Consider the following 23018-nt stretch of genomic DNA (forward strand, 5'->3'; position numbering starts at 1 on the left):
CGCCATCGCACGGAGAGAAGTGATATCTTTGTCTAAACTGGACACTTGGTCACGCAAGCGGCGAACGAGGCCTGACTCATCATTATTTGAAGGATTTGGAAAAAGCTCAGCGCGAGAAGAAGACGGAGGAATCTGCAGTGCAATCCTTAATTCAGAACTAGTATCAAAGTAAAACTCCCATCGGGAGCACTGGGCATATGAGATACATTCAAAAACATGCTCATTCTGGCAACAGAGCCGAAATAAAATTGGACTGCAACGAAGTTACGACTGATCTTATTTACAACAAGTCGAATGAAAAGTTCAAGGATCCGCTGACGACGAGCCAGGGGCAGATTCGGGAGCAGGCTTGGCTTGGGCTTCGTCCACCAGCTTCAGAAGTCGATTCGCACAAGTAACTGCCGATCGCTTATAAGGTTCAAGATTGACTAGATGATTGTCGCTATCGACAGGCAACGTTTTGGACAACTCCTCCAAGTCTGACCCCATCCCATGGCCCATGAGCAATTGGAAAGTGAGAACTGCCCCGAATAAACGGCTGCGGCGTTTCAATACCTCCACAGGCTCGGAAGGGTCAACAAGGAAAGAAGCCGCCAACTCGTCGAGAGTCTTGTCCTCCTTCATCTTCGGGAAGATCATCGAGTATAACCTCGACAACGCTCCTTTGGCCTTTTTCAAAAGGCCAAGTACCTGGACATTGGACTCAGCGGCGAGCGACAAGGCGTCGGATGTAGAGTCCTCTCGAAGCTGATGACGTCGAGTGATGGTTGATGGCGTGTAACTCACACGTTCGTTGGGAACCCCAAGAGGAAGGTATGATGCGCACAGTAGCAAGTTTTCCCTCAGAAAGAAACCAAGGTTTAATCGAACCAGGAGGAGCCAAGAAGCACGTTGAAGGTTGATGGTGGCGAAATGTGATGCGGCGCAACAACAGGGATTCCGGCGCCAACGTGGAATCTCGCACAACAAAACCAAAGTACTTTGCCCCAACGAAACGGCTGAGGTTGTCAATCTCACCGGCTTGCCGTAACAAAGGATTAAACGTATCGAGTGGAAGATGTTTGCAAGAAAACAGTAAAACACAATTGCGGTAGATTGTATGCTATGTAAAGAATAGGACCGGGGTCCACAGTTCACTAGAGGTGTCTCTCCCATAAGATAAAAGCATGTTGGGTGAACAAATTACGATCGGGCAATTGACAAATAGAGAAAGGCATAACAATGCATATACATGATATGATAAATATAGTGAGATTTAATTGGGCATTACGACAAAGTACATAGACCGCCATCCAACCGCATCTATGCCTAAAAAGTCCACCTTCGAAGTTATCATCCGAACCCCATTCAGTATTAAGTTGCAAAGCAACGGACAATTGCATTAAGTATGGTGCGTAATGTAATCGACAACTACATCCTTAGACATAGAATCAATGTTTTATCCCTAGTGGCAACAACACATCACAACCTTAGAACTTTCTCGTCACCGTCCCCAGTGTCAATGAAGGCATGAACCCACTATCGAGCATAAATACTCCCTCTTGGAGTTAAGAGTACAAACTTGGCCGAGCCTCTACTAATAACGGAGAGCATGCAAGATCATAAACAACACATAAACAATAGATTGATAATCACCATAACATAGTATTCTCTATCCATCGGATCCCGACAAACACAACATATAGAATTACATATAGATGATCTTGATCATGTTAGGCAGCTCACAAGATCCAACAATGAAGCACAACAAGGAGAAGACGACCATCTAGCTACTGCTATGGACCCATGGTCCAGGGGTGAACTACTCACTCATCACTCCGGAGGCGATCATGGCGATGAAGAGTCCTCCGGAGATGAATCCCCTCTCCGGCGAGGTGCCGGAGGCGATCTCCCGAATCCCCGAGATGGGATTCGCGGCGGCGGCGTCTCCGGAAGGTTTTCCGTATCGTGGCCTCTGCGATCGGGGGTTTCGCGACGGAGGCTATTTGTAGGCGGAAGGGTAGGTCGTGGGGGCTCACGAGGGGCCCGGATGACGTGGCCGCGCGGCCGGGGGCCGGGCCGCGCCGCCCGTGGTCTGGCCACCTCGTGGCCCCACTTCGTTATCTCTTCGGTCTTCTGGAAGCTCCGTGCAAAAATAGGACCCTGTGCGAAGATTTCGTCCAATTCCGAGAATATTTCCTTACTAGGATTTCTGAAACCAAAAACAGCAGAAAACAGCAACTGGCTCTTCGGCATCTTGTTAATAGGTTCACTGGCGGACCGTCTTGGGGACCATACTAGGCCATGGCCCGGTCTTCCCAAGATTTTTTTCATTTTAACAGAGCATTCGGCCCATTAAATATTAAGATTTGTACACAGATTCTTCATGGGCTAACAAATCGGCCCGGTCTTGTTGGGCTAGCACGGTCCGCTACTGAATAGGTTAGTTCCAGAAAATGCATAAATATGACATATAATGTGCATAAAACATGTAGGTATCATCAATAAAGTGGCATGGAACATAAGAAATTATCGATACGTTGGAGACGTATCAGCATCCCCAAGCTTAGTTCCGCTCGTCCCGAGCAGGTAAAACGATAACAAAGATAATTTCTGAAGTGACATGCCATCATAATCTTGATCATACTATTTGTAAACATATGTAATGAATGCAGCGATCAAAACAAAGGTAATGACATGAGTAAACAAGTGAATCATATGACAAAGACTTTTCATGAATAGTACTTCAAGACAAGCATCAATAAGTCTTTCATAAGAGTTAACTCATAAAGCAATAAATCAAAGTAAAGGTGTTGAAGCAACACAAAGGAAGATTAAGTTTCAGCGGTTGCTTTCAACTTATAACATGTATATCTCATGGATATTGTCAACATAAAGTAATATAACAAGTGCAATATGCAAGTATGTAGGAATCAATGCACAGTTCACACAAGTGTTTTCTTCTTAAGGTGGAGGGAGATAGGTAAACTGACTCAACAATAAAAGTAAAAGAATGGTCCTTCAAAGAGGAAAGCATCGATTGCTGTATTTGTGCTAGAGCTTTTATTTTGAAAACATGAAACAATTTTGTCAACGGTAGTAATAAAGCATATGGGTTATGTAAATTATATCTTACAAGTTGCAAGCCTCATGCATAGTATACTAATAGTGTCCGCACCTCGTCCTACTTAGCTTGGACTACCGGATCTTTGCATGCCATGTTTCAACCAAGTGTCACAAAGGGGTACCTCCATGCCGCCAGTACAAAGGTCTAAGGAGAATGCTCGCATTTTGGATTTCTCGCTTTTGATTATTCTCAACTTAGACATCCATACCGGGACAACATGGACAACGGATAATGGACTCCCTTAAATGCATAAGCATGTAGCAATGATTATTATTCTCATATGAGATTGAGGATATATGTCCAAAACTGAAACTTGAACCATGATTCATGGCTTTAGTTAGCGGCCCAATGTTCTTCTCTAACAATTTTGCATGCTCCAACCACTAAAATGATAGATCCTTCAGTACAAGACGGACATGCATAGCAACTCACATGATATTCAACAATAGTTGATGGCGTTCCCCGAAGCATGGTTATCGCACAACAAGCAACTTAATAAAAGATAAAGTGCATAAGTACATATTCAATACTACGATAGTTTTTAAGGCTATTTTGTCCCATGAGCTATATATTGCAAAGGTGAATGATGGAATTTTAAAGGTAGCACTCAAGCAATTTACTTTGGAATGGCGGAGAAATACCATGTAGTAGGTAGGTATGGTGGACACAAATGGCATAGTGGTTGGCTCAAGGATTTTGGATGCATGAGAAGTATTCCCTCTCGATACAAGGTTTAGGCTAGCAAGGTTATTTGAAGCAAACTCAAGGATGAACCGGTGCAGCAAAACTCACATAAAAGACATATTGTAAACATTATAAGACTCTACACCGTCTTCCTTGTTGTTCAAAACTCAATACTAGATATTATCTAGACCTTAGAGAGACCAAATATGCAAATCAAATTTTAGCAAGCTCTATGTATTTCTTCATTAATGGGTGCAAAGTATACGATGCAAGAGCTTAAACATGAGCACAACAATTGCCAAGTATCACATTATCCAAGACATTTTAGAATTACTACATGTAGCATTTTCCAATTCCAATCATATAACAATTTAACGAAGAAGAAACTTCGCCATGAACATTATGAGTAAAGCCTAAGGACATATTTGTCCATATGCAACAACGGAGCGTGTCTCTCTCCCACAAAGTGAATGCTAGGATCCATTTTATTCAAACAAAAACAAAAACAAAAACAAACCGACGCTCCAAGTAAAGAACACAAGATGTGATTGAATAAAAATATAGTTTCGTGGGAGGAACCCGATGATGTTGTCGATGAAGAAGGGGATGCCTTGGGCATCCCCAAGCTTAGACGCTTGAGTCTTCTTAAAATATGCAGGGGTGAACCACGGGGGCATCCCCAAGCTTAGAGCTTTCACTCCTCTTGATCATAGTATATCATTCTCCTCTCTTGACCCTTGAAAACTTCCTTCACACCAAACTTCAAGCAAACTCATTAGAGGGTTAGTGCACAATTAATAATTCACACATTCAGAGGTGACACAAACATTCTTTACACTTCTGGACATTGCATAAAGCTACTGGACATTAGTGGATCAAAGAAATGAATCCAACATAGCAAAAGAGGCAATGCGAAATAAAAGGCAGAATCTGTCAAAAACAGAACAGTCCGTAAAGACGAATTTAAAGATGGCACCAGACTTGCTCAAATGGAAAAACTCAAAACTAATGAAAGTTGCGTACATATCTGAGGATCACGCTCGTAAATTGGCAGATTTTTTCTAATTTTCTACAGAGAACTGTGCCCAGATTAGTGACAGACAGCAATGCTGTTTCTGCGCAGCGATCCCAAATATAACATCAACTTTGACATAGAAACTTTACTTGGCACAAAAACATGATAAGGAGAGGTTGCTACAGTATTAAACAACTTCCAAGACTCAAAAAACAAAAATTGCTGTAGTAAAATAAACACATGGGTTATCTCCCAAGAAGTCCTTTCTTTATAGCCATTAAGATGGGCTCAAGTAATAAGAGTTGAAGCAAAAGAGAGCATCAAGAAGCAAATTCAAAACACATTTAAGCCTAACCCACTTCCTATGAAAAAGAATCTTGTACACAAATAGATTTATGAAGAACAAAGTGGTAAGCATAGAAAAGCAACACAAGTGCAATTTCAAGATTCTCAACATAAATAGGGGAAACTTAATATTATTAAGATGCATATAACCATGTTTCCCTCTCTCATAATAATTTTCAGTAGCATCATGAACAAACTCAACAATATAACTATCACATAAAACATTCTTGTCATGAGCCACATGCATAAAATTATTACTCTCCACATAAGCATAATCAATTTTATTAGTTGTAGTGGGAGCAAATTCAACAAAATAGCTATCACTATTATTCTCATCACCATAATCATCATATATAGGAGGCATATTGTAATCATAATTAATTTTCTCCTCAATAGTAGGTGGACTGAAAATATCATATTCATCATTGCAAGCATCATATATAGGAGGTAAAGTATCATTAAAGTAAATTTTCTCCTCCATGCTTGGGGACTAAAAATATCACAACCAGCTTCCCCAAGCTTAAATTCTTCCATAGCTTTAGCAATAATAGTGTTCAAAGAGTTCATGCTAATAACATTGCTACAACTATTTTGCAAACAAAGTTCCATGGGTTTTTTAATTTTCTCTTCAAACACATCATGTCCTAATTCAAGATAAATTTCATAAAGATCTCTAATTTTTTTGTTGTTTTCCGTTATGCCTAACTAGTGAAAATAAAAACAAGTACAGGACTAGACATGATAACAAAATAAATTAAATGCAAGTAACTAATTTTTTTTTTGTGTTTTTGATATAGAGAGCAAGACAGTAAATAAAGTAAAACTAGCAACTAATTTTTTTTTGTGTTTTGTTTAAGTGCAGCAAAAAAAGTAGTAAATAAAATAAAGCAAGACAAAAACAAAGTAAAGAGATTGAGAAGTGGAGACTCCCCTTGCAGCGTGTCTTGATCTCCCCGGCAACGGCGCCAGAAAAAGAGCTTGATGGCGTGTAACTCACACGTTCGTTGGGAACCCCAAGAGGAAGGTATGATGCGCACAGTAGCAAGTTTTCCCTCAGAAAGAAACCAATGTTTAATCGAACCAGGAGGAGCCAAGAAGCACGTTGAAGGTTGATGGTGGCGAAATGTGATGCAGCGCAACAACAGGGATTCCGGCGCCAACGTGGAATCTGCACAACAAAACCAAAGTACTTTGCCCCAACGAAACAGTGAGGTTGTCAATCTCACCGGCTTGCATGTAACAAAGGATTAAACGTATCGAGTGGAAGATGTTTGCAAGAAAACAATGAAACACAATTGCGATAGATTGTATGCTATGTAAAGAATAGGACCGGGGTCCACGGTTCACTAGAGGTGTCTCTCCCATAAGATAAAAGCATGTTGGGTGAACAAATTACAGTCGGGCAATTGACAAATAGAGAAAGGCATAACAATGCATATACATGATATGATAAATATAGTGAGATTTAATTGGGCATTACGACAAAGTACATAGACCGTCATCCAACTGCATCTATGCCTAAAAAGTCCACCTTCGGGTTATCATCCGAACCCCATTCAGTATTAAGTTGCAAAGCAACGGACAATTGCATTAAGTATGGTGCGTAATGTAATCGACAACTACATCCTTAGACATAGAATCAATGTTTTATCCCTAGTGGCAACAAGACATCACAACCTTAGAACTTTCTCGTCACCGTCCTGGTGTCAATGAAGGCATGAACCCACTATCGAGCATAAATACTCCCTCTTGGAGTTAAGAGTACAAACTTGTCCAGAGCCTCTACTAATAACGGAGAGCATGCAAGATCATAAACAACACATAAACAATAGATTGATAATCACCATAACATAGTATTCTCTATCCATCGGATCCCGACAAACACAACATATAGAATTACATATAGATGATCTTGATCATGTTAGGCAGCTCACAAGATCCAACAATGAAGCACAACAAGGAGAAGACGACCATCTAGCTACTGCTATGGACCCATGGTCCAGGGGTGAACTACTCACTCATCACTCCGGAGGCGATCATGGCGATGAAGAGTCCTCCGGGAGATGAATCCCCTCTCCGGCGAGGGTGCCGGAGGCGATCTCCTCGAATCCCCGAGATGGGATTCGCGGTGGCGGCGTCTGCGGAAGGTTTTCCGTATCGTGGCTCTCGGTGCGGGGGTTTCGCGACGGAGGCTATTTGTAGGCGGAAGGGTAGGTCAGGGGGGCTCACGAGGGGCCCAGATGACAGGGCCGCGCGGCCGAGGGCCGAGCCGCGCCGCCTCGTGGTCCGGCCACCTCGTGGCCCCACTTCGTTATCTCTTCGGTCTTCCGGAAGCTCCGTGCAAAAATAGGACCCCGGGCGAAGATTTCGTCCAATTCCGAGAATATTTCCTTACTAGGATTTCGGAACCAAAAACAGCGAAAAACAGACAAGCGGCTCTTCGGCATCTTGTTAATAGGTTAGTTCCAGAAAATGCATAAATATGACATATAATGTGCATAAAACATGTAGGTATCATCAATAAAGTGGCATGGAACATAAGAAATTATCGATACGTTGGAGACGTATCAACGGTTAAGTCGGCAGCATCTGAAAAGAAGACAGATCAGTAATCAATAATAGAAACACCAAAACGAAAAATGGTGGACTATGAATTTTACCTAACAAATCCCTGATAGACTCACGGAGAGCGCCTTCCTTCTTGTCGATCGCAGCCGCCGCCGCGCGCTTGGCGTCTTGCTCGTCCTTCAATCGCTGCTTTAGCTTCTTCACTTCCTCCTTCAGCAAGACATTCTCATTCTTGGCGTCGGTGGCGAGCCTGTTGGCCTCAAGCACCTGGTCAGCCGAAGATCTGACAGTCTTTCGAAGTTGGGAGTTTTCGATTTCTAGTCGAGTGAACTCTTCGGCGAACTCCACCACAGCATCGACTGTGGCGTAAATTGGCTGCGGCGAGATAAGATCATGAGGATTCAGTCGATATAAAGAAAAATTCGGTAAAGCGGAGCAGTTTGAATACTCACATGGTCACGGCCAGCCGATGAAGTAGGAATGTCGCCAGGAGGAATAACCGTCGACACTGGAACCTTCTCCACAACCGTCCGCGAGGGAGGCGTCGACTTTGCGGGAGAGGGATTGGATTCCTTGGCCGATGCAGCTTTCTCAGAAGCAAGTTTGGCCCTCTTTGCAAGGGGGACTTCATCGTCATCATCATCAGAGCTGCTAGATAAAAGTGGACACTTAGCATGCAAGATGATGGGAAATAAATCAAAAACTGAGTAAAAAACACTCACAGGTCAAGGTCATCTTCGCCTGCAAAGAGGCTTGTTGAACTTTTCCTGGCGGGAGGAGGCGCGGCAGCTTCATCGGCATCATTATCTCCTCCGTGAGGACTTGATTCAGCCGAAGTGATGAAGTCATCATGTACCTGCTTCCGACGCCTACTCCTGATGAAGGCGTCGTCTTCAGTAGCCTCCTCCTCTTGGACATCACTATCCTCAAGAGCATGCGGGGCCTCCTCGGTTCCTTCAGAATCCTCGTCATCGTCCTCTGGTACCACACCGCTTTCGGGTGTAGGAGGATAGCATCGGGTAGCTGCGAGCGCCTGCCGAAGGAAAAGAAGTTTGTGAGACACGGCGAATAAAGGAATAGTAACAGATGAAAAAAAGAAACAAGACAAAAATTACCTCAGTTGGAGGATGATCAGAATCATAAGGAGGACGAGCCGATGTCAGGGCAATGTTGTCCTTCATGCTAAGGCATGTCAAGCGGCGGACTTCGTCTCGGAGGTCTTCAGCCGAAAGGTCGGCAGAGCTAACCCTGGACTCATCCTCCTTGCCCGTGTAAAGCCACAGCTGGTGGGGACGAGACATCAACGGTTGCACTCGACGTTGAAGGAATACTGAGACAACCTCAGTACCACGCATTGTCAAGCCTCCCGTGTTCTTCAGAATGATTATTTGGCCGAACAGCCTGTCGGCTGTCAGTCTCTCTTCGGGAGAGAGGGTGTTTTGCCAAGATTTCTTTGGCTTAGCTATCAGTTTATCTTCGAAGGGAGGAAGGTTAAAGCTACGCCCAGACACCAGCGGGTCTCGCAGGTAAAACCACTTGTTGCGCCAGCCTTGGACGGACTCCTTCATTGGATAATCAAAGTAATCGACTTCCTTCCTAACAACAAAGCCAACGCCACCGACGACCGGGGGGGGGGCGTTATTGTCATTATGGCGCTTCACGTAGAAGATCTTCCTCCAGAGACCCCAGTGGGGATCAATGCCAAGGAAGGCTTCGCAGACAGTGATAAAAATGGAAAGGTGGAGGATGGAGTTTGGGGTCAGCTGCCAGAGCTGAATCCCGTAGAAGAAAAGAAGAGAGCAAAGGAATTCGTGCGCTGGAAGAGAAAGGCCGCGGAACAAGAAAGCAGTGAACATGACAGTGAAGCCCTTTGGGGGCTTTGGGCGAGAACCGCACTGGAAGGCGAATATCGTCCTCGGATGCGGAGATGAATCCGAGGGCCCGCGGCCTTGTTGATGTCGCGGTTGGAAATGGCGGAGGCACTCCAATCACGGCTAACCTTGGCCGCCTCCGAAGCACTAGCACCCTTCTTTTTACCCATGGCGCTTGAAGCTCCTGAGAGAACGATGCGGGAAGAAGGAGAGGATGCGCGGGGAAGATGAGCAGTAGGAGGTGTAAAAAAGTAAAAATGAGGAAGCCCTCTATTTATACCACAAGGATTGACATAAGATCGTGGCCATAACTCCGTGGGCGTCGTGGGAGGTGGAGCGAATCCAGCTGTACACGTGGCACTAGAAAACAGGATGGAACCGGCGGCCCATTATTCCCACGTCGCGCGAAAATCGAGGAAACGCCTCGGTCGCTGCGCGTGCACTGGTCAAAACCTAAAAACTGCCTGCGCAGAACTAGGGTGGGCCCGGGGGGTCAAGTCTTGTCAATCAAGGTCACAGCAGCGGCGTGTCATCAGTGACGTCATGGGCGTTGTTGATTGCATACGAAGAGATAAGAAAGTATCGGGTGATCGACTTGAGCCTATGCGCGGATTGCGAGCATCCGCACCTAGGCTCGGGGGCTACTCCCATCGGGAGCGCTGACGCGCACCCGACAGAATAAATATTCGAAGGAAAAACTTGATTAGAGTCTGCACCCGGACGAAAACGCTCGTGCCCAGACTCGGGGGCTACTCCCATCGGGAGCGTTGGACGCGCACCCGATAAAGCTTTTTTCGCACTCCAGGATCATGCCCGGGGACTTGATTCTGAGTAGGGTAACGCTGTTTTGCCATCGGCAGTTAACCAACAAAAGTTGGGCACGTTATTCATTATCCCTTGCATAAAGAAAATATGTCGGATGGACTACAAAGACTTGCAGGAAAAAGCTTCGGCAGAAGAAAATGTTCGAGTAGTACAACTTGAGTCTACGCACGGATTGCAAGCATCCGTACCTAGACTCGGGGGCTACTCCCATCGGGAGCGCTGACGCGCACCCGATAGAAAATAGAAGACAGAAGAAATGCAAGAATGATCAAGGAGAAGGACTTCGGAAGAAGACATGCTCTAGTCTCTAACCGAACTATGTTCGGCTAGACACTCGGGGGCTACTGACGTGGGCATTACCCTTCGGGTAACCGATGTTGCTCTCCCTACGCGGCCCAACTGGAGGCCCATGAAGGTACCCGATGGCAAGATGGGCCACCAGGACGGTGCAGCGGAAGATTACTTGAAGTACAAGACTTGGAAGAAGCCGAACAAGGAAAGTTAAAAGATAGATCTACTGTAAACCTAGTCGTACTCGATTAGGCCTCTCGATACCTGGCCTCCTATATAAAGGCCAGGAGAGGGGCTATCGAGGACACAATCAATCTTAGCAATACTAGCCAACAGAAGCTTAGAACTAGGTTACCCTAGCAACTAGCATCTCGACGAGATCACAGCCGAACGATTCGGCACCCCATTGTAACTCTGTTTTCATCATAATTAAAGAACGGACGAGGCGGGACGTAAGGGTTTTACCTCATCGAGGGCCCCGAACCTGGGTAAATCGCTCTCCCCGCTTGTCTGTGTACCGATGTCTCGTGTCAGCTTGCAGGATTCCATCAACCCTAAGCCCCTATCGGAGGGCATTGCCGAGGAGCACCCTCGACACTCAGCTAGATACACCTATGCCTAGTTTGCATACTTACGAGTTCTTGTTCACTTTCATATGAGCTTTGCATATTTAACAGTTTTAGTAGAATTTATTATGTTTCCCTTGTCTTTGATATATATATTTAGGTGTTATTGGAAGTCATGGAGAAAGGGAGGCAAAAGGACCAAGAGGGCACAATTAATGTGGGAGAATTACAAGCACCCACTAGTAGGGAAATGCTCATTAGTGGCGCACCAAAAAGGCTATTATGTGGCGTATGGGCGGTGCACCACGGAATCTTCGCCACAAAAATAAGAATTTTGTGGTGCACGGACCCATACGCCACAGAAAGTATTATTTATGTGGCGCACCAGGCAAGGTGCGCCACATAAAGTCTTATTTCTGTGGCGCACCGGCTGTGGTGCGCCACATTTTTTTTAAAATTTCAAAAAAATGGCGGCCGGATCTAGATCTAGATCTGGAGCCGTCAGAATTTCACCGGATTTTTTTAAAAAAATTGCTAGAGGTCGTTGGAGGTGGGTGGGTTTGTGGGGTGGGGTGGGTTGATGTGGGTGGAGGAGGAGGAGGAGGCCAGCCGGATTGGGTGGAGGAGGAGGAGGCCGGCCGGAGGTGGAGGAGGAGGAGGAGAAGTGGAGGTCGCCGGAGGAGGAGGTCACCAGAGGAGGAGGTTGTGGGAGGAGGAGGTCGCCGGAGGAGGAGAGGAGCTCGCCGGAGGAGGAGAGGAGCTCGCCGGAGGAGGTCGCCGGCTGGAGGAGAGGAGGGAGGAGAAGTGGAGAAGTGGAGGAGAGGAGGAGGAGAAGTGGAGAAGAGGAGGAGAAGTGGGGGAGAGGAGGAGAAGTGGAGGAGAGGAGAAGATGCGGATACGTGGTAAGTGAAGTGGACGAGAGGAGGAGGTCTCTTCAAAATTCAAATTTCTGAGCAACATTCTGCTGCCCATGGGCAGCTCCATGCGCCACAGATTTTTTTCCGAATTTTCTATTTTTGCCGGAAAAATCTTTACTTCGCCCTATCTTTTTACTCTTTTTGAATTTAGCGATTCTAAAAATTGGCTAAACGGGTAAACTCGGGTGAATTCGTATGTAGAATTTTCTCCCGGTCATTTTCGTATATTATACCTTTTTTTATTTCGTATGAAACCAGGAATTCAGTTTGATGATTTTGCAACGAAATTTTGCAAAAAAATTCGAAATTCATGTTTGTTAATTCTCAGTGGTACTAGATGACATAATACATGGGCACCTCGAAGGATTTTATTTTTTGAAATTTCTATCTAAAAAAGGCGATCCAGGGGGTGGAGTTGCATGGGGAGCAAAAAAATCTTCTGTACGGATTTAGCGTGGTTGTAACTGAATTTTTTAATTTCAATTTTTTTTGAAATTTCTATCTAAAAAGTTTTTTAGTTACCTCATGGTTGTAACTGAATTTTTTAATTGCATTTAGCGTGGAAACTGATCCAGTACGGATTGAATGGTGCTCTTCCCATATTTGTTTCAATATTTTCAAAACAAATGAGGAGGCGAATATGGATGTCAAATACAAATGCGGAGCGGATGTTACTTGAATGCCGATATGGATCGGATGTTTCTCAATTCGAAATGGACATGAATAACAAAATAATAGTTTTGTATCTTATAGTGAGTCAACTATATAATGATAATAATAGTAGTTTCAAGTTCAATCATAGAAAAACTACATTTTGATCACTTTGCTAGTATTTTGGTTAAATAATTGGCATACCGGGATAGAATCTACTAAATTAACATAATTTATTCAGATGTAGATATATCCATTTCCATATCCATATTTAGTTCAAAATCCAATACCTTATTTTTTTGTATTTGTAAAACAAATCTTGATACTTGCATATTTATTTTCATGTTCGTTTGTACTCGGATATTACCATGACCATTTTTAATTTTTCGAACAGGAATGCCATATCATTCTGATTATCCACTACCAGTTTTTATTCCTAGTTGTATTGTGATTGCGGTGGAATTCTTCTTTTGCAAACGTGCAAAATCATTCAAATGAGAATTAAGCTAATTCTAGTTCGAACGAGCGCTAGGTGGACCAGATCTTACATGTTTTCCCACAATAACTTGGAAATTAGGAGTGTAAAGTTTAGGTTTCGCTACGAAGCATGTGATCGATGCAATTTACATCCGATGCAAAGCATAGATACATGGCCAGTTCTGTGAGATGGATTAATACTGTATTCTTTGCATTAGCTTGTACAAAAAAGTGTTTCGTTCATTTACACAAGGTTATGTATACGAAGGGATCACGGGTACGCGAATCATACATGTCAACAATCTTCGGGAAAAAAAATCTTCGGGGAAAAAGAAGGCAATGCAGTATAACTCAGCAGCTCCGGGCCTCCGGCAAGCAAAAGGCCCGTGTATGTACAGCTAGCCTACCAGCTCTCCGCCGGCTCGAGGTAGTGCTGCAGCGACGTCACCTTCTTCTTGCTCCTGAGCTTCCGGAACGCGACCATCTCGATCTGCCGGATCCTCTCCCTGCTCACCCCCATCAGCTGCCCGATGTCATGCAGTGTCCTCGCCCTGCCGTCGTCCATCCCGAACCTGTACCTGATCACCTCCCTCTCGCGAGGGCTCAGGCTGCCCAGCGCCTTGTCCACGTCTTTCTTCATGAACCATCTGTGCAGCGTCTCCTCCGCCGTCTCCGTGCTCGTGTCCGCCATGATCTCCTGTATAGGGTTTTGGGTTCAGTAGCCATCAGTACAATGATTCAGGTCATGGGGTGGATGGCATTCAGAAATCAGAAAGTGGTTTGCAGAGCGATGGGGAGCAGACCTGGTAGGTCACGTCCGTGCTCCCGACCTTGCCCGTCAGGGATACGCTGTACCTTGGGAGGCACATTGCTGCTTCGACCCGTCTGGTTGTCATCCCCGTGTCTGACGCAATTTCTTCGTTCGTGGGCAGCCTATTCAGCTCCCGGCGGAGTCGTCGTCGGCATTCCTTCACTCGCGAACTTGCTTCGGCCATGTGTGCCTGCAACATGACAGAATGTTTTAGTATAATAAGAGCAAAACCATCTCAACTTGAGATCATTGCTAGGATTAGAGCATCTCTAGCAGATCCCCGTCCGACTCCCATCCGCATAATAACCGCCGATTTCCGGTTCGGAAAGCAAGAAAGGCACCGTTCAGATCCCGCATCGGACCCCATTTTCAAAAAAAAATCCGGACCGCCCCGATTCGCGCCGCGCGACCCCCAAGTTCCCGCGTCGGAGGGGCTGTGCGAGGCCGGCCTCCATTCATGTCCCCCTTGGCGCGAAGGAAGTTTCAGCTCTTCCCTTTTCCTCTTCCTCCTGCCAACCGCCGCTGCCGCCGCGCGCCGCCGTAGATCCCGGCCTCCCCTGCCCTTCCCCTCCGATTCCGACCGGTAGAAGCACGCGGGCCCGCCGCGTCCGCTCCGCCCACTGGCGCGCGTGAATCGGGCACCAATCGGCCGGAATCGACGCCACCGCGCACGCCTCGCCGCCGGCCGGTAAGCCTTTTTCCCAAGCTCGTCGCAGCCGCGGATCTGCCGCCGTAGCTCTGATGGTTTGCCGCGGTTGTTGCGCCTTGCAGATGGACCCGTGCGTGCTGTTTTTGTTGGAGGATTCGCCCTCCTCCGACGACTTGGACTTGGAGGAGCTGCTCGACGATGAGTTGGAGCAGACGGTGGTGATACTCGCGGCAGCGGTCACGGACGTGCGGCCGAAGAAGCGGAAGGGCTCGACCATGGGGCGGCTATGCATCCCGCGGAACCGCGCCCTCGGCCACACCTTGCTCAGGCGCGATTATTTCACCGAGGTACCGACATATCCCCGAATATACTGTTATGCGGGCCGCGTTTGGCGCGCCTAGACTGCGCTGCCGTTTTTCGGCCTCCAAAACGCGTTTGAGGTGGCCTGGATAGGCGGATTTGGGGTTCGCGGTTTGGGGATCTGCTAGAGATGCTCTTATACCACCAGCACCTTCAAAACTGCGTTGGTTTACAAAGATCCCGAAGCAACATAGTTCTTCGCTTAGTTCATTTGATCCCTGGTTAGTAGTCCCGTAAGTTACGACCTAATATACATCATTAGTATCTTTTTGCGAATTAATATACATCATAAATGTACACGTTACGAGGTATCATGTTATTTCATCAACTAGGCTGTGTCATAACCTTGAATCATGTTAAATCATACTTATATACTCTGAAGTCTGAATCATGGAACAGATAGAAAGCCACTTATCTATGGCATGATGTTTTTATTTTTTGAGAACTCAACTATCGCAGGATGTTATTTGGTATGTATCATCGTGCCTACTGATTGCTAAATGTGGTTTCATCAACATCGAGAATTTAATGTGAAGGTATGAGGAGAAAGAGGACGTACTGGCAAGCGGATAATTTGGGTTTGTTCTAAAACTGACTTGCGTATTGCTTGCTTGATCCACCAGTGAGAATATGTAGAGAATCTAAAACCCTTGGAAGCATCAAACTTTTCAGCACCCCTTATAAGGCCCTGCATTCCTTCCTGTATTGAAGAAGACAAAATGACGATGCAAATCAGAACCATGTCATTCCGAAGAAATATATTTTAGTCATGAAGAGATTGTATTGAAATGAACAAGCATATACCTGAATAAGATCAGAAAACTCTGTCGCAGGGCCTTCGAACTCTTTGGCTATCGAGATTACAAGCCGCACATTTGATTTGACCATCATGTTCTTGCAGTAAATTCCATAGCTGAGACGTTTTCGCAAAGTGTGCTCATCGGTGCCAGCTGCTGCTGCCCACTGTCCGAACGTCGGTTCACCACCGTTGTAGTGTGCAACCTCCTTTTGGACAGCCTCCAACTTCAGTAGATCCTGCGTCAGTTCACGAAAACCACACATGGTAAATTTAATCAGATACCAGCAACAGGGTAGACAGTATTTGGTGTGTTTGCATATACCATCATATAAAATCACAGATGTCCTTCACATTCTGTTAGTTCTCAATACCTGAATGCCTTCCGATAACTCAACTTCTTGCTTCGCTGTGAGAAGTCTCCGTGCCGACATCTTATAGAAGCAGCCCATGGGATTCCGGCAACCCTTCACCCCCTTCTTCCTCGAGGAGGCCGCGACAGGCCTCCGGTCACTGAAAGATTTAGCCAGCTTCGTCGCCGCCCTCACTCTGCGAGCTCTTCTCTCCACTTGACGCGCCGACTTGACAGCCACGCCCGGGGCGCCCTGCTCGTCGTCGTCCGACTCCGACTCGTCGCTGAAGATGCTGACAAACCCCGCGTCGTCCAGCAAACTGGTGTCGGCATACCGCGACCGCGCATCGGCACGAAGGAACTCTCTTGCCAAGTAGTTGTCCTCTGGTACGTTGTGGCTGTCGACGTCGGCTGGCCGGTGCTCGGGTCGCGCCATCCGGGCAGCTTCTCCGGCGACCTCCGCCGCTGCTCGGGCTAGCGCCACGGCCTCCGCGGCTGCGGCCGTCACCACCGCCTCTTGGTTGAGAATCGCCTGGCCGAAATCTCCCTGGTTGCAACAATTCCAATGCAAGAAAGGCAGACATATTTAAGCACATATAGCCCGGTCGGAATCAATTTTTCCCAGTGGAATGCAAATAATATAGTTCAGTGCGTGCGTCACCGTACATGTAAGTAGACATTACCGGGAGGTTCGTGTTGTTAGAAGGGTCGTAGACGAGCCGGCGACCTCCGGCGGCTAGGGACTCCAAGCGCTCGGCCTCGAGGACGGCCGCGGAGGACATCGCGCAGTGGACCCTTCCTGGCCGGAAGCTGCCGGTTCCGGCGCAGCCGCCTCCGCCGCCGCCGGGCTCCCTGAACACCGTCGCCCGGGTGGAAGGGGGCCACTTGAACTGCGGCGCCAGGCACGACGACATCACTGAGTAAGCCGCAAATGCGCTTCGTGCTGCCGAGCTAGCTCCTGTTGCGTATGGAGGTTGTGTTAGCTAGTGTGGAACGCATGGCGGTGCGGTGCGGCCGTACGGTTGGGGGGAGAAGCGGGAGGGCGGGCGCTGCTCGGGAGGAGGAAGGGGATAAGAGAGGACAGGATCGTGAGGGAGAGCGGTGGCCACCGCCGCGTCGTGGGCCGGGGATGAGCGACCAGTCTCAGCGGTGGCTCTGCCCGGTCCAGTGTGAAGACTTTGGGATATTTTGGGACCGCAGTTTGGATGAGGCTTTGGGAAAAAAAAAACGTAGTATCCTGACGGTTTGTGTAAGTGTTAGATTATTAGTCAATTTTTTTGAGTGAGTTTAATTACTGAATGCAGCATGACACAAACACTAGCCAACTTAACCACATGCATAATACTGAGTATATTTATGAGATATGTATATTGAACAAGAACTTGTGCAAGGTACGTGAGGATGAGCACATACATCGAGGCCGGAAAGGTCGCCGCACCAGCTTCGTTGTTGAAGTCACCCTTGGTGTTGAGGGGGTCGCTGAATTTGCAAAGATCAGCGAGTAAGCAGCAAACTGTCTAGGGAGAAGTAAACCGGCGACGAAGAGCTTAAACAACAACGAACATGCCCACTGAGACGCTTCCAAAAACCTTACCGCCAGTATCCCAGCGCATGATCTCAACGGACGGGATTTTTGAGGCATGATCTCCCACACAACCATGCACGCAATCGTCGAGATGAGGCAGACTAGAGAGCAGCATAGCAAAAGGAACCAGTCGCTAGAAAGAGAGAGAAAGAAATGGAGAACTCTAGATTCGTTATGTCTTCTGTTTCCTCATATAGCTTGCGAGGGGAGACGCATATTGAGCCGCTACGTGTTGGAAGAGGGGGCACGTGTCTAGCATGCACACGCACGCCGGCACGTACCTAACTCAGCTGATTTTCCAAGAAAGAAAATCAATCTTTCACAAAATTAGTTTTTAACTCGAGCTCGATTCACGCGACGCACATGCGTGCAATGCATGTGAGGAGGAGTACGCATGAACTCCTCTTCGCACTCAATTAGTGGAGCTTGAACTATTGTTCTTATAAGCTGCTAAAACTCACTCCCAACTAGCAATGTAGGACTAAATTTTATCTTCTTGCCATTCTAGATGTGTCTTATGATTTCTGAATTTGTAGGATATATGGATAGCCTACAATGACTGTAGCCCATATATCTAACAATCCTCCATCATATCTCAAAGACATATCAGATGACACATTAATTTAAATTATTATTTAATATACATGTACTTTAGTGAAGAACGTTAAGTCAAACTTTCACATAGAAAAACAAGGTACGCTTGACTATAAGTGAGCAATGATTAGGCCTTGAATTGTTAGACCAATAAGTTTGACTCAATGTCATCATGGTACTAGATTGCTCTACATTTTCCACGAATAGACGAAGTATAATGTGGACTATTGAATGCGCAAAATAATGAATGCTAGTTAGGATAAGGTGGACAATCGGGTGGCTCGAAGAAAGGATGATGTGAATAATTTGCATGTTAAGATAGACTATTATAAATGCATCTTAGGGCATGTACTGCGCTAGCCCATTACATGGGGCGCACGCTTAAGTGGTTGGTTACTTCATGCAGCAAGCGTCGACCACTTAAGAGATGTAATTTGCAGGTTATTTTCAAATGTCTGACTCCTTATTTTTCGTCGATGATAAAGAAACGGCCAGAAACTTCACAAAACGGCAAGGATTAAATTCCTAGCGCCTCCTCTAAGCGGCTGCATTGTACATGCCTTTAGCGGGATTTGGTTTTATAACATATTTAGATATGGTGTCTCTAGTTTATAAACTTATTGCCTATCTGATTTTTTTTCCTCGATCGGAATTGCCTCGTTTCCAGTTTGAATATGTGGTCTGATATATTCGTATTCGAATCCCCAACCGCTAATTATTTACTCCAATTCAAATCTGAGAGAAAAATATGATAAAGGATATGGTAGAAGCAAAATTCGATCTCCTTAACATTGAACTGTTAAGGTGGAAGGCCTGGCGAGGACGTAAGCCCTGTGTCCCACCAAAAATGTCTCCATTTTATCAAAATTTAGATGTATAAGATTTCACATAAAAAACATCCACAGTGTGCCGAGAAATAATTGAGAAGTCGCTAGGATAGCCTAGTTTAACGCACATACGTTGCACCTCGCAACTCGCAACTCGCAAGCATCACATAGTGGAAGAAGAGAAAATTCATCAACTTGATTAGTGTACTAGTGAAGTGCAGAGGTACGAATTAATTACATGGAAGTACCGCGTGCAGAAGATTCTGTATGAAATTCTGATTTTCCACCCGTTGGCGAAGGCCACATGGTAGGTGACTACTTGCCTACGTTTAGCATCGATCGGTATTAGCTGAAGTTATTTTTACTCCTTTTGTAAACGAAATAATTCTAGTGAGAAAGTTTATTCGTGGTCCTAAAACCTTCGTTTGGTAATTCAGGATGAACTTTGGACTCTCAAAATCATTCCATTCTAGTTCCTATGGGCTGTGCTCCGTTGTCCCCCCTGCGAACGATGTTCAAGTGGTAAACGTGTGTTTGGTTCGTGATCAGAAAATATAGATGATCTCATCCCAAAAGCCGAATATTTCTGAAAAAGGCTGGATCATATGATCCGTGAATTTCATGACCAATCTCACTAGCTGCCTGAGAATCCATGGCCGTCGACGCGACTCCGACACCTGTCACCGTCGTATGTGTGGCTCCCCAGCTCAGCGGCGGCCACCATGTCACGGCGAGCGGTGGGCTTGCTTTTCCATGTGGCTTCCCAGCTCGACATCAGTGGCCTCCAGGGTGCGGTAAGCGGCGGGCTTGATTTTCAACGTGGCTCCCTAGCTCGGCGGCGGCGGTCTCCATGGCGTGGCGAGCAACGAGCTTGCTACGTCTGCGCCACACCCAGTCGACAGAAACGGCATCACTAAATATGTGCGGGTAGTGACCTTGCTAGGCACGGGTAGGCGGCCGCCCGCTAGGTCCGGTCTCCACCACAAAGGGAAAAGGACCCGTTAATTACATATTAACCGGTGTGTTCATGGCATATTTATCTTTTTCTATTAATCGTTAATTAAACATATTTTATCCCATCCCATCCTGCATATATTTGCCCATGAACCAAACACACATGTTAAGTCAACCCACGAAGAGTTATCAGCAGATCCTAGCCGTCTAAATAGAACAAAGTTTAGAGGGGGGGACACCGGAGCAATAGTCATTTCCTATATCTCTAATGGCCCTGCAACGGGTGGCCAAAAGCTTAGAGCAGAAAGGCATTACGATGCTCATGGGCAAAGCAAGCAGTCTTTCATGGCACAAAGCTTCAAGTGAATTGGGAGAGGAAGAAACCGAGAAGAAGACTCGTTAACATAGGAGTTTGAGTATTAAGATTTTGGGTTCCACATCTCAACTATCTTATGCCTTGATCTAGTTCAAAACCAATCTAGTTCACGTCAGCGATTTCCTCAACTCAATCCAAAAAGATGAAAAGTGAATTATTCCGAGGGTTCAAGGAATGTTTTAAACTAAAAACAATTTTTGAGACAAAAAGCGAATTTTTCAACCAATTCAAATACGAGTAGTAACTACTACTAAGCCATTATTTGGAACAATGAAATTATGGACGTATTATTATCAGACTCATCACTACTTTCTGTGTTTCAATGAATATGATTTTTTTTATTCTTTTGTAAAATTTGATCAAATATTTAGGAAAAATCTATCTGCTTGTTTCATTTTATTGAGAGTACGATCATTTGAACGAGTCAAATCTTGGTGTACCCCGTTTCAAGACGATGCGACGCCTATCCAAAACGGACCGGAAGCCCGAAACCGTACCGGCCGTTGCAACGCGGACGCGGCTTGCCTGCGCCCACCGTGTGCGACCATCCATGCGCCCGACGTACTTGCATCCATCTAACGGTTCCGCGACTGTCCTCTCCGTTCGTGCTTTTCGTCTGAAAAACAAATCCAAAATAATACAGTGAATCTCACCCCGTAATACACGCAGCCCAACTGATACGAGCACCGCAGCAAATCTTGTGCTCGTGCGGCCCGGCGACGCGGCTACGCCGGCCCGCTTGCACCTCACGGCCGTCACCGCCACCGGAAGAAGTAGAACGCCACCGAGATGAGCAGGTTGTGCTGACTGCGGACGACCTCATATCGGCCTGCTGCTTCACCGGCGGCGGCATCACTGCCATGAAAAACGACACCAAGGAAGAGGGCTGCATGATTAAGGAGCTTCAAACAGCTGAATCCTGAAACGTCAAGAGCTCAGCAATCGAGAAGGGCGCCGGCGATGGCCGGTTGCTGTGCCTGTTACAAACCGTGTGGATTTTCTGTCAAACTTGAGCGGTGACACAAGATCATAAAATTTCCTACCATAGCAAATTCACTGTGGTGGCCGGCTGCTCGGCGACGATGAAGAAGGTACCGGGGACAGCAATTTAGTTGCATGATCCTGAAATTGATATAGGGGAATAGATCATAGGAGACAGAGCAATCCATCACGACGAGTAATTGAAAAACTGGGGACTACTTGCAGAAATTTGGTGCGACGAGCGGACGACTCAGCCTGCATATTCTCAATCCAGGAGAAGTTCGTGGGGAGTCCCGAGAGAGTTTGCCACCGACGGCGAGCTGTTTGGAGTCACGCCGTCGGTGATAACACGGCCGTGCTGACAACGTCCTGGACTCCGAGACGGCAAAAACCGTTGAGCACGAAGGTACTGCGGCGAGCCGGCGACTGGAAGCCAGTATAAGTTTTGTATTTAACTGTATTTCTATTTTTCGTTGGGACGGAAGTACTCACGCAAAAGCACGAACGAAGAGGACAGTCGCGGAACCGTTAGATGGATGCAAGTACGTCGGGCGCACGGATGGTCGCACAAGGCGGGCGCGTCCTTGCAACGCATACCATTTCTCGCCGTGAATCGGCAGCAGTTGCGGTAAAAAGCAACGAACGTACTCGCAACGTCTACCGGAAACAACCAAGCCGCGGTAGTACCACGAATCGCTCCCCGCCGTCCACGCGCGCGCGCGCCTCCTCCAAACCCGGCCGCCCCCTCGTCACGCGCCGCCCTTTTATAATCCTCCACGCGCCCCGCATGCGCGCATCATCACCAGAGAAAGGGGAGGAGCGATCGCGGTCCGCGCGCCAAGTCCACGCGCGCACGTATCCATGGAGATGAAGCTCTCGCCCGGCGCCGCAGGCGAGGTGCACGGCGGCGGCGGCGCCGGCTGCAAGAAGCGCCCGCCGAGCCGGCTCCAGAAGAAGGCGCCCGCGTCGCTGCAGGTCGAGCCGGTCGCCGGCGCCGCAGCCCAGGCGTCCCCCGCCGCGTGGGCCGACGGCAGGACGCCGATCCCGCTCCTGTCGCCGCTCGTCACCTCGCCGGCGCCGCTGTGGGAGGGCGGGTCGGCCCAGGCCGAGGCCAGGAGCGGCGGGGAAGCTGGCTTCAGCCTGAGCCCGCCCCGGCACGGCGCGCATGGCGGTGAGCGCCACGCGGACGAGAAGGCCAAGACGACGCCCGCGCCCGGGCACAGCGGTGGGTGGCTGCACCCGGCCATGCCGACGCCGCCGCCGGCGCCCGCGCCCGTGGCCAGCGGGTGGCGGCACCCTGCCATGCCGGCGCCGGTCGCGGAGCCGGCCACCCTGGCGCCGCTCTTCAAGTCGCAGTGCACGGTGGAGATGCGCAACGCCCAGCACTGAGGACCGACGGCCGCTGAACCAGGCCACC

The 23018-nt window shown here is 47.3% G+C and overlaps 2 protein-coding genes across 2 annotated transcripts; one reads left to right on the forward strand and one right to left on the reverse strand.

Moving 5' to 3' along the window:
* Positions 1–13501: 13501 nt before the first annotated feature.
* Positions 13502–17362, reverse strand: LOC124702066 (RNA polymerase sigma factor sigB-like). The gene is made up of 7 exons (XM_047234165.1): positions 16968–17362; positions 16307–16831; positions 15941–16171; positions 15696–15836; positions 14120–14317; positions 13717–14013; positions 13502–13676 (listed from the first exon to the last, which is right to left on the reverse strand). The coding sequence occupies exons 1-6, from the start codon at positions 17196–17198 to the stop codon at positions 13720–13722; spliced, it is 1620 nt and encodes a 539-aa protein (XP_047090121.1). The 5' UTR covers positions 17199–17362; the 3' UTR covers positions 13502–13676; positions 13717–13719.
* Positions 17363–22462: 5100 nt separating this feature from the next.
* On the forward strand, positions 22463–22990 carry LOC124695271. The gene has a single exon (XM_047228133.1). It carries the CDS (start codon positions 22463–22465, stop codon positions 22988–22990), a length of 528 nt encoding a protein of 175 aa, XP_047084089.1.
* The last annotated feature ends 28 nt before the right edge of the window (positions 22991–23018 follow it).

Source organism: Lolium rigidum, chromosome 3 (assembly GCF_022539505.1).
Source record: "Lolium rigidum isolate FL_2022 chromosome 3, APGP_CSIRO_Lrig_0.1, whole genome shotgun sequence".
Lineage (NCBI taxonomy): Eukaryota > Viridiplantae > Streptophyta > Magnoliopsida > Poales > Poaceae > Lolium > Lolium rigidum.

Coding starts and splice junctions, on each gene's coding strand:
- LOC124702066 (XM_047234165.1), bottom strand. CDS start 17,198: ATGTCGTCGTGCCTGGCGCCGCAGTTCAAGTGGCCCCCTTCCACCCGG. Junction 16,172..16,306: donor AGTTATCGGAAGGCATTCAG/GTATTGAGAACT, acceptor GAACTGACGCAG/GATCTACTGAAGTTGGAGGC. Junction 14,318..15,695: donor CCCAAATTATCCGCTTGCCA/GTACGTCCTCTT, acceptor GTCATGTTGCAG/GCACACATGGCCGAAGCAAG.
- LOC124695271 (XM_047228133.1), top strand. CDS start 22,463: ATGGAGATGAAGCTCTCGCCCGGCGCCGCAGGCGAGGTGCACGGCGGC.